This window comes from Pelmatolapia mariae, linkage group LG16_19, assembly GCF_036321145.2.
Source record: "Pelmatolapia mariae isolate MD_Pm_ZW linkage group LG16_19, Pm_UMD_F_2, whole genome shotgun sequence".
NCBI classification, from domain to species: Eukaryota; Metazoa; Chordata; class Actinopteri; order Cichliformes; family Cichlidae; genus Pelmatolapia; species Pelmatolapia mariae.
In genome coordinates, this window is record NC_086241.1 from 3,707,997 (window position 1) to 3,720,311 (window position 12,315).

Below are 12,315 nucleotides of genomic sequence, written 5' to 3' on the forward strand. Positions count from 1 at the left end.
CAATCGCTGACATAATGTCAACCCGCTGCGAGCCCAGCAGACTCAGGTGCTCACAGAGGAGGGAGGCAAACACCATGGTGACTGCTGGGACTGTGGCCAGTGGTTGGTCGGACAGTGGAGAAGGGGTGGGGCTTGAGGTGGAGGGTGAACCAATGATGGTAGGCAAGCGATTCAACAAACGATCTGCATGTGCATTTAGCTCAGTGCTTTACTGTCAAGTCCGGGGTGGGTGGGTGTGACTGTTGATGTATGCCTCGCTGCATGTCCCAGTAGCGTCGTATTATGGCCATCAAAAACCTGTGGGGTTTTTTCTACTTCCTCCTTTCTCTGGCAATATTTCCCCAGATTAACTTTAAAAAAAAAAAAAAAGGCAAATGCATTTGTCATTTAAATAAACATTTAGTACTGAAGTGTTCTCGTTTGGAGATAAAGAGATACAAAAAGTGTTTACTGGCACTTTTCAAAGAGCTTATCTAGCTGTGTCACAGCACTGTGATTTTAAATGTCAAAGCTGGAGTAAACTAAGATAAAGGCGTAAATGAAAGACCCCACATGTGATCCAAGGCAGACAGCAGCAGAGTCAAATGGTGATACGGGATACAATCTAACATTCAGTCCTTTCTGTTTATATGTCGAGCAGTAGTCCCAGTGAGCTTACACACTAACTTCCATGCATTTTGCTCCACACATGCACGCAAATGCACACTTATGTGCACAATAGACTGTGCGGAAGGACAGACGCAGCCACTGCCATCTGCTCCATTCAGTTAAAGGCTGCGCTGAGCGAGCCTCCATACATCAGTGCCATTCAATAAACACTGCCACTACTCCAAGCCGCACACCCACACACAGCAATGAACATGCACACACACGAACATGCACTCACTCCCTAAGTGAACATATATACGTATCACATCAACACATCCACAGGCAAAACAAGAGTCTGCATAAACAAACGCACGCCTGTTGATCACTTAATGTACAATCAGCACACTCTGCACTGAATAAACTCTGTGAAAGAAGACTCCAACAACACATCCTCTACACAAAGGAAAACCACAACAAACCTACAAGCCGGCCGAACACAACTACACGAGGATAGCATAAAGCACTTCACTACATGCGGTTTGAACAGTAATTCTCTGCATAACAGGAATAGCTCTTACCCATCAGTTATGCCGTGCTGCGCTGTTCTTGCACGTTTGAGAGTGGCGTACAGTATCTGAGCGAGAGAGAGAGACAGAAAGTGTGCGTTTGTAGCCAAAAGTGCGAGTGAGAAGAGACGGCGTTAAAGTCCACTGCAGCACAGAGACACAGCAGACCGGCCCGGGTTAGGTCCTAACAACAAATCTTTTTCCCTCTCGGTCTTTCACACAGTCCGTCTCTCACTCTGTCGCCTCTCTCTGCTCCTCTCACTGACGTGTTTTGCTCTGCCCTCCAGCTGCCACTCTCTCTCCCTCCCTCTGCTCCTCCGGTCCCCTCCCACTCACTCTCTCTCCCACTCTCTCTCCCTCGGCTCTCAGTGACATCAGGGGGCAGTCTCGGGCATGTTGAGCATTTTATTACAGTCACTCTCCCTCTTCTAACACACCGGCAAACACTCTGTCTACATTCCTATTTCCCTACACCACCTATGCTTTCGTGCACTAAATCTGCATTTTTGGACTAAACAGAGCCAAGTTGTACTTACCCACGCTTACACATTTATTAACAGACACACACACACACACACACACACTTTATGTAAAATCCTCCTACACACCAGGAACCTTGCAGCATAGACAGTCGCTTTCTGTGAAGCTGGTTTGACAATAGCAATACATTACAACCACTGAAGACACACATACGTCACAGACATCTGTCTCTGTTCACTACAAACACGCACATAGAAACAAAACAAGCTGTTTACTGGTGGAGACTGATACCCCAGAAACTTTATGATGTTAGTAACTTTGTTCTGGAAACTCTTTGTTTTTAAAAAGAAAATTAAGTTTTATTCCAGTGAATCATCGCCACCTAAATATGCAAATAATAGATATATATTACACAAGACGGAAAGAAAGACGTTCACCTGTTTAAGGAGTTCTACTGAAGCAGTTAAATAAGTAAATCTTAGCAAGAACACATGACTAATAAACAGGAGAGACGCTGAATCACAGGCCTGAAACCTTATTTGTAGATTAGTGATGAGTTTGGGATTGAATGATAACGGGGAGCATTTAGGGGACAGCTGAAGGACTTGCCTACTTAGTGGAATCAGTCCACTTAAGACAAGTGCTCCTCTGGGGGCAACACCTGACATGCCTTTTGGTTCTTTCAATGAAGGTTCAGTCGATATGTGTTAAAAGAAACAGGCAGGAAGGACCTGACTGTTTGCCCCATGTGGGTTAGTCGTCCTGTGCGCTCTAACAGTCTGCTTTCCAATTCCCCGTGAATTACACTGGAGTAAAGGCAGGGTGCCAGTTGTGAACTGAAATCAGATACCTGCCTTTCACCAACAGGTTGCCAGTTCAGAGCCCAGGTGGAGCCAGTTACGCTTTAATTTCTTTAAATAAATACAAGTTTTGACAAGTTCAAAAATCAAACTGGACCAAGCGCTGCAGAGTGGAATCATGGCGAACAGAATCTGTGGGCTGAGTCACGGGTCGATTTCTTGAGACGGCCCCTCCCATATACACACAGGTATGTGGTGCAACTTTGGGCCAAGCAACTTTATGATGGTGTGCTGGCGTTGGCTTTCTTCAGCTCTCACGCCAGTGGTTTTTTTTTTGTTTTTTTCAGTTGAAATTCGCGGGACTGCATTTACAAAAACATGAGTGATATACTGCCACTGTGGATAACGTTCAAAGTTTTTTACTTTTATGAGTAACCCCGTTTGCAAGGAAGTTGAAAACAATTGTCTTCATTTTGATTCTGATGGGAAACAGATGGTTTTCTGATCCACTGCATATGGAGTTAAACAATACTGAAGGGTTAGGACTGCTCAGTCCAACTGAGATATGTCCAGTGCTTGCAACATACACATCCAAGGTCAGAGATATCCTTTGCAGTTTTTATGTCTGAAAAAAAATCAAAAAATAACAAAGAATTACTTTCTTTAACGCCCGTCTTGCCTGGCAGCTTTTGCGGTCATCATGATCTTGCTTTTCCAAGACGGGCTCTATAAACTCTTTAAAGGTTCCTTGTGTGTTTTTCTTCTTCTTTTCTTTTCTTTATCTATTTATTCATTTCTATTATTATTCACATTAGTGCATATGGAATATGGCAATGCCCGAGCTGACAAGGAGAAAAATAAAAGAAAAACTGGGAGAAAATAAGAGAAAAGATACGAATGAACGGACAGAGCACAAGTGGGGAAAAAAGGAATTACATTGATAGGTTTGAAACTAAAGAGATCATGGAAGCACACGGGATACCAGCATGCAGCATACTGTCCTATTTTTGCATATGTTCCTATGAATGTGCTTCTACATACATGTGTGGATGTATGCGCATGTAGCATGGTCTGTTCCTGTGTGTGTGTGTTTGCAGAAGCTATTTTTGAAGTTCAGTGTAGAATCCAGGAAGCCAAGTTTTGTTTGATCAGACAACACACCTACACACCTGGCTGCGATAAAGGCCTGCCTTATCAGCTTGTTGTATAGTGTTGACGTCAAAGGCTTAGCTAAGCATCATGCAGCCATGACACTGATAACACCTAACGCTACTGATCCCAAACCGCAAATATCATACACGCACGCACACAAACACCGTGTCATTTTTAGAACAGGGAGAAACTCCCTCACAGAGGCCACTGACACGTCGCGGTGAAATCAGCGTGCAGAGAAAAGCCGGGAGGGAAAGACGACGGTCAAAGAGCAGCAGCAACGATCTGACAACTTAACAAATGAAAATGAACGGCGGGGTGTGTGTAGTCGGCTTTGGAAAATGTTTGTTGGTCAACACCGCATACAAAAAGGAAGACTTGTTTTCAGACCACTCCTGCATTATTGGGCTTGTTTGGACAGACAACATAAGAAAGAAGCAATTAAAGCAAATTTGTTTTGTAATCAACAAAAGTCTTGAAATAAATGAACATGCTGCAGTCCCATATACAGCTCTTCACAAAGAGTTTCAACACAAACAGAACTTCTCTTGCTCCACACGGAGTTGTTCAAACCATGTTGTGGTGCCGCAGCAGATGTTGTTTCCTGTTGTTAATATGTGTCTTATTGGGACTTTTGTCTGCTTCCTTAGTCACAAGGGATCACCACAGCAGATGGATCCACATATTTTATTTGGAAATTTTTTACGTCAGCTGCCCTTCCCGCAGTGGCCCTCCTGAGCATTTGTGCCTCCTCCCCTCAAACTGCAGCTTTTTTGCATATTAAGCAACTGTAATAACAACTACATATGGGACTTCCATGTAAGACTTGCTGCCAAAATCACTGATGTCTGACGATAGCCAGGCAGCAACAATCAGGTCAAATACACAACAGGTTTGCATACAGATACAGTAAGTGTTGCTTCTACCGAACCGCATCCTGACTGCTGGATATGACAAGTGCTCATCAAGTAAAACCAACTCGTATTAGTCAAAGCCCAAAACCTTCATACAAGTTAGGCAATGAATTCCTGTGAAACCGGGCTTTTGCAGTTATTTAGAAGCCTTAGAGAGAACAAGACGAGGCAATAAGTGAGTGATTCACAGATAAATAACTATCTGCATCACAGTCAGTGTGCACATGTGTCTTAAATAATGCATGTGGCATAATGATCGCAAGGCATGCTGAAATACACAGTGTGGCAAGCAGGCAGACAGAACTGATGAATAAGTAATGGATGGTGTCCGACTCATAATGTACACACGAGAGCTGCTCTCACACACACACACACACACACACACACACACACACACACACAATAAACAATAAACGAACCTGTTCAAGCTCAGGAAGAAGAAAAGACACCAAGTCGTATTTTTGTACCTTGGTATGCTCTCGTCTTCCCTCCTCCTGTTCATAGTGATTGGGGGGGGGGGTTTGCTTTTTTCATCCATCTCCCCAGAGAACTCCAGACCCAACTCAAAATACTATGTCATTTATTATTGATTTGAGTTATTTATAATACACACACATACTCTCTCTGTAATCCCCCTTTACCTATCCCTTCTCTCCCTTTTAGCGTTCCCATTTAATGGCACACTGGGAAACTCTCAAAATTGAGGCACTAAATCTGAAACTTATAATAACAATACAATAATATATAATAACTAAAATTAGTATTACAAAGTATTTCAAAATAATATCAACACAGATTTAGTTAACGCAATGAAAGTCAAGGAAGGGGGCATCTTAGTCTTTCTGCTTACCAAGAAGCTGTAAAAACTGCAAAGACAAAGTTTGTCTCAAACTTAGTGTCAGTAAACAGTCACAGGCCTCAGGTACTTTTTAATGTCCTTAAACGCTTTCTTAGTTCACGTGATAATGCTGGAGTCATTTCTTCACCAAGTATGTGCGATGATTTTTTAGCATTTTTTAATGACAAGATTCTATCGATTAGGGCTCTTGTCTCGTCGTCTGCTGCTTCAGATCCGAGTCTTTCTCCTGTGTGCTCAGCTGTCTTAGAGCAGTTTGATCCCGTCTCCCTTAATGACTTGACTGCGGTAGTTCGTAACCTAAGATCATCACACTGCCCCTCTGATTGTCTCCCTCCAAGCTTGCTTAAAAGCACCTTTAATACCGTTGGGCCTGTTATCCTGAGATTAATTAATATGTCCCTTGCTACAGGCTGCGTCCCATCATGCTTTAAACAAGCTATAGTTCAGCCTCTTCTTAAAAAACAAAACCTGGACCCAACTGTTCTGTCCAACTACAGGCCTATCTCAAAGCTTCCTTTTCTATCTAAAGTCTTGGAGAAAGTGGTCTACCTACAGTTGCAGGCCCACCTTGATTTTAATATGATCTCTGAAAAATTTCAATCTGGTTTTAAATCACTACATAGCACTGAGACGGCACTTTTAAGGATTTTTAACGATATTCTTTTAACTCTGGCAGCCCTGCTGCCCTTTTATTGTTGGACTTGTCAGCAGCTTTTGACACGGTTGACCATGACATCCTGTTATCACGGCTAGAATTTCATGCTGGCCTAAAAGGATCTGCCCTACAGTGGTTTCGGTCCTATTTGTCAGAAAGGTCTTTTCATGTCAATACGGGCCCCCACAACTCCAAAATAGCCCCTCTTAAATACGGTGTACCTCAAGGCTCTATTTTGGGTCCTGCCCTGTTCGCACTCTATTTGTTGCCATTGGGCTCCATCTTCTCGCGGTACAGCATTTCATTTCACTGTTTTGCTGATGATTTGCAGATTTATCTACCTTTAAAAGCAGGGTCAGACCATCCCCAGCTCTTATTACGCTGCCTTGACGATGTCAAACAGTGGTTGTTATTAAATTTTTTAAAGCTAAATGAAAATAAAACTGAGGTTGTCATTTTTGACAACTTTAATCATATCGACAGTACTCTGGGCGCCCTTTCCTCGTATTGTAAAACACATGTAAAAAACCTCGGTGTCTACATTGATGGTTCTTTTAAATTGAATAAGCAGGTGAGTGCAGTAGTTCAGTCCTGCTTTTTTCAGCTAAGACAGCTAGCCAAGGTAAAGCCATACCTCCCGGCTAACATCTTTGAGCGTGTTATTCACCTTTTCCTTACTTGCAGATTAGACTACTGCAATTCATTGTATTATGGTCTAGATCAGGCCACCAGCCATCGTCTTCAGATGGATGGATCGGCTTCTCTGTGGCAGGTCCCAGACTCTGGAATAGTCTCCCCTTAAATATTAGATCTGCACAAACACTTGAGCAATTTAAATCATTACTAAAAACACATTTTTATGCCCTGGCTTTTAACACACTATGACCCAAGCATTTTGGTCTTATTTGAATTAGTTTTAGTTATTGCTTTAATTCTTTTATTGTCCTATTATTGTTTTTTATTGTTATTATTGTATTACATTGTTGTTTTTTAATGCCATTTTATATTGTTAAGCACTTTGTGCAGCATCGGCTGTTTGAAATGTGCTATATAAATAAATTTGACCTTGACCTTTGACCTTGACCTTAGGTTTCCACCTGCTACAACAGGGTAACACCCAGTCTGATCCCAAACCCCCCAGTCAGATTATTCTCTGGTCTCTAAGAGGACCCAGATAAACTATAAATAAACTAAAAGACAAAGTGCACTTGGCTAAAAGAAGCCTCCAAAAGTAAAATGGGGGAAGAAGCAGGTGAATTGAAGGGGGATGCAGATGGGTTGTAAGCCAGTCCCTCTGCAGAGCCCAGAATGTACTAGATATCAAAAGGGCCACTAGGATGGCGACTGAGGCAGCAGAATTTACAAGGTAGCAAAATATAGTGTGTATATATATTTTGTTGATATACTGGAGTGAACTGAATGTTGTCCGAAGTGATTGAGGTTTAAAAATGTTTACAGCGATTGATATCAGCTTCTTTTTACTGTCTATTGAACAGCATGTGGATACACATAAAAGCAAAAGTGACAGAAATCAATACCATCGCTATAAACCTGTGTGATGCTGCCTTTCTTTGCATACACAAACACACAAATACACATAAATATACACACATACGCTGACTGGACAAATCACAGGGAAGCAGCATCAGTTTTCTAAAACATCTTGAGCTGCTGTCTCTTTGTTTCTAAGTATGGTTGTAAGATCCACTATGAATACATATATACAGTGAAATGATTTGTCATCCAGCTGAGATGTAACTTAAACGCTTCTAGCTGTGTTAGGCCGCTAACACAAACCTTATAAAGCTAAATAATTTATATGAGTGGGAGGCCTAAAGAGATAAAATTATCCAGCCATATTGTAAAAGACACTCTGAGAAGAGCTGAAAGTGCAATGAAAGGGGATTATTCAAAAATATAATCATTGCATCCAGAGATATTTCTACTTGGTTTGTATCCAGAAGAACGATAATGATGAATCTCAGCTTTTCACTGTTTAAAGCTAAAAGCATTGTTTTTGGAAAAAGCTCGGGCCAAATGATGCCCACTGTACAGCCTGGATGTGTGTGTGTGTGTGTGTGTGTGTGTGTGTGTGTGTGTGTGGTAAAGCTCCACAGAAATACGCACAGAGTGTGTTAAATATAAATTCTGGCAGTTATGAAGAACTGAAAACATCAAGGCTTTAAGACACCTTAAAAACGCAGCAAAGATAACAGAAAGAGAGGCTTCGAGCTGCCAGCTGCAGCGAGGAACTCCGTTCATTCATATTTTATACCGTCTCGCTCCATCTCAATTGTAATGCCTTTGCCGAGCTCACAGCAGACAGAGACCCATTAGCTTTCAGTGATGCTAAACTGAACTTATGAAAGACGTCAGCCCACCACACTGCTCCCTGTGCTCTTCCAATCACATGGGTCACAAGAACACCAACAGCTCAAATCTCAGACTCTTCATGAGCAATGAAGTTGTTGTTTACTACGGCCTTGTCAACAATGAAGAAAAAATAAAACCACAGACAAACAAACACAAAGATGACCACAGATGTAAATAGAGGATAAACACTATGATAACAAATATCATCTTGTGGGGCTATATTAAGGATTTGTTGCACTTTAAAAGGTTTTTTTTTTAATTTCAAATACCTATTTATACTTAGAAAATAATCAGAGTAAAAACTATTACAGAAACTGTAAGTATAGAAGATTAGAGATATCTGATAAAGAGATACACAGATTAGACATTCTATTCTTGATATTCACTTTTTCAGTTCTACAAAACGCCCACCTCTCTTCTTTCTCGGCACCATCTTCTACTCTACTTAGAAAATTGGTGCAGGCAGAAAACCATTGTCTATTTTTTCTCTTAAATGAGTCTGCGGTAAAGTAGAGTCTATCACTGACAGCCATGCGGTAGCCATTAGCCTGTGGGCTTACTTATAATGAACTCCTTTTCCGGGACCAGGGAAAGCTAACCTTTGGTTGTGATGGTGTCCTGGACAAATGGTAACAAATTCTTTGCGAGCAGAAAGCAAAGGTCTGAGCCCTGGAGTGGTCATCCATAATAGCTTCCAGAAGACTCTTCCAGAGCCATATATTTCTACTAAGGCTTTTAAAAGCCTTTACAAAACACACCTCTGCATTAATAAGTGAGTTTGACAGGAAGTGAAAGGGCAATGCATAGTTGGAGTCAAATGTGAAACATATCCATTTGCATATAAACAGACAAACACTACTTTTACAAATGGTTTTAAAGGAACTGGAGACTCTGATGTGGTAATTGATGAGAACTTAGAAAGAGGGGGGAAAAAAAAAAAAAAAAAAGAGTATTCGCAGTACTGCCTGCTGATTATATCACATTCTAGCGTGCACATGCTAATACGTTACCGTTTGAGTCTTTCTTAAACAGGCAGAGGGAAAGAGCGAGGGAAACCACAGCTGCAGATTAACAGAATCAATGCAAGACAAAGAAAGTCTGCAGAGCTTGTTGGTTATGGCACAATCTGTATTCTGCATTCAAGTTGTGTTCAAGGCGGTGGTACCAACTCCCTATGTAAGCATGGTTTTCTTTGTGTTCAGGGACTTTTATCTCTGACCAATCCAAGTTTAATCACAAACAATGCATTTTTACTTTTCCATTGCCCGCTAAGAGCAAACAGGCAAAATCATTTTGAAAAGTCTCATTATTGATGCACTACGTCTATCCCACTCTTGAGCTTTTTATAGCTGCAGAAAAACAGTAAAAACAACCTATTTATTGATGGCGACAGGCCATCTTATTGCTTAGCTGTCATACAACAACAGCTGCCTATCACACAAACAATGTTTCAGACCATTGAAGGCCAGATCACCTAATGAGCAGTGAAATCTCTCTCTTACATAAAGTGCACAGGTTAAGCTATTTTTTTTTTTATTATAATCCAAGAGAGCAAAGGTGGAAATGCTCATCAAGTACCTTCAAAAAGACGACTTTATATGCAGTCTATACTCACAGCCTGGCTGTATTCATTCAAGAGCCTCCACAGCAGCAATAACACTTCCTTCATCTGCATGAAGTCACAATGCACATATTTTTACTTTTTCTACTGAAAGCAAATCAATAGAACAACCTCAAAAACTCCACCTTCCTCAGGGGAAGTTCACCCAGGCTGAACTTTCCCACAGAGTTGAACCTGGGTGAACTTTGAGCGAAGATGTGACCCAAAGTGTCATAATCGCAGGAGACACCAAAAACCCAACACAGAATTTAGACAACTTTGCTCTGCCGAAACAGAAAGTTGTGCCCGGTGCAGACGGGTCATGGTTTATATAGCGGATACGTGATGATTTCACTGGACTGTTTTAAAATGTTTGTGATTTTGTCACAAAGCTTCCAGCCCTACCTTCAACTGTTCCTGTGGAATTTCCCCCTCAACTCTGTGACGTGAACAAACACATGAGGAAACAAAAACAAATTTTAAAACGTGTTACGATCAGGGTTAGTTCCCTTGTGATTAGAATGCAAAAGTAGAAAAACCATCATTAAAAAACGTTTCCATTTTGCTGTCCTGTAATACTATACAACCACACCTTCGCTGGCACTTCAAATCCCCACATCTCTCCTCTTCACCAATTCCCATTGTGCCCCAAAATGTTACTATCTCACATCAAAAATTAAGGTTGGGGGTTTTTTTTGTGTTTTTTTATGTATTCATACACAAACATTGACTAACACAGCCTCACTCTTGAGACGTCTGGTAGGTTTTTGAAAGCCATGACAGTCAGCCATAACAGGGCCAAATGCAATATTTATAACCTGGTAACATGGTAAAATCTTTCTCCCTATATGACATCCGCACAAAGTCTCATGCAGAACCTGCCGAGGCTGTCAGGATAATGGCATTGATGCAGACAAAGTAGGTTAAGGCAATGCCTGTTCTGCTGGAAGACGAAAACAAGTCTGGCTCGAAGCACTCCGCCATACTTTTTTATGCCCAAATGTGAAGAGTGTGTATGTGTGTGTGTCTCTTTAAGGGGGTTGACATGAAGGCCACAACCTCAGGCTATGTCTGTAAATATAATCAGGCTCTAATACACTGCCTTGTATTCCCTTTGTAACGCCTATCTTTCGCTCAGGATCAGATTTGATTTCACTTCATGCTCTCCAACAGCTTTAGGTTTGTTTTAGGATTCTGCCTTAAACTCATGGCTGTATGCTCCGAGGACTTTATATCAGCCTCTAAGGAATATTAAAAATAGTTAAATTATTCTGTGCCGCTTGGGAAAAATAAGTCGTGACGAAGCAAAGGGCAGAGGATTATATCTTAGCTCATCTGATGTTTCAGAGAACCTACTGGAAAAATCTCCTGAGCATCGTCTTTGTTAGTGTGTGTGTGTGTGTGTGTGTGTGGATTTCTGCTAGTGATGGTGGTTAAGCAGAAAAGTAGCAGCTGCCCACCAGCTCCTGCCTACACCAACCTGGCACCAAGCAGGGGAATCCATGCCAGGTCAGGGAGTGACAAGGATGGGGAGGGGGTTGGTAGGTGGCTCTGGGGGCCCATATGGGGGGCTGGAACCAGGACCCGACAGCCTTGTGGGTTCCCTGGTGAGCATGTACATATTAAACAGGTGGCCTTCGGTTAGGAATTAGGAAAAGGTGTGGATTTTAAGTGACACTGAAGGTTATAATGGTCCATTTATTTATCTGTGACCTATGTCCTCAGTTTAAATGGATGACTCAGTCTTGAAATTGTATGTTTTAGTGCTTACACTCACTGTGATAAAAAAAAAAAAAAAAAAAGGTAATGTGATGATAATGTGTGGCGATACTTCAAAGTTTTCCTGAGGGGACGTTTGTTTTCCTAATGAGTTCTTCAGCATACAAAAGCAAAAGCAAAAACACGAAAGGATGTGATGACAGGATGTCGTACGGAAGAGAAATGAGAAGTTAACGAGCAGAATGAAAGAAAGAAATGAGGTTGTACCACAAGCAAATCTGACCCATTGTGACGTAAAGCATGTTCCTTTACATTAACAGAGTAGGAGCTAACACCAACACACAAAACAACAATGTCAGGATTAAGGTCAAGCATGCACTCATGCGCAGATACACGAAACTCTCTGTTCCAGCGAGTAGGGAGGGAGGCAGCAGGGGTCTGGCTGGCAGACAAGTGTCTGGTCATGGTGACCTACACAAGTGGTGTCCTCTGGAACACACCTCGCTCTCCATCTCTGGCTTTTCACCACCAACCCTTTCCCTCTTTCGCCTGCGTTTCCATTCTCTTCTGTCCTTGCTTTACTGTTATTTCCAAATTTGCACTAAATTA

At 41.7% G+C, this 12,315-nt stretch overlaps 1 protein-coding gene across 4 annotated transcripts in view; it reads right to left on the bottom strand.

Annotated features, from left to right (window-relative positions):
* Nucleotides 1-12,315, bottom strand: part of hdac4 (histone deacetylase 4) — a 117,852-nt gene that overhangs the window by 52,631 nt on the left and 52,906 nt on the right. Inside the window, exon 1 of one of the 4 annotated variants that reach the window (XM_063497494.1) lies at nucleotides 1,167-1,402. The exons of the other annotated variants lie outside the window; for them this stretch is intronic. Coding sequence (XP_063353564.1) covers nucleotides 1,167-1,170 — 4 coding nt within the window. The 5' untranslated portion in view covers nucleotides 1,171-1,402. Of the gene's footprint in view, nucleotides 1-1,166; nucleotides 1,403-12,315 lie in introns of those variants that run through there. 4 annotated transcript variants of the gene reach the window in all.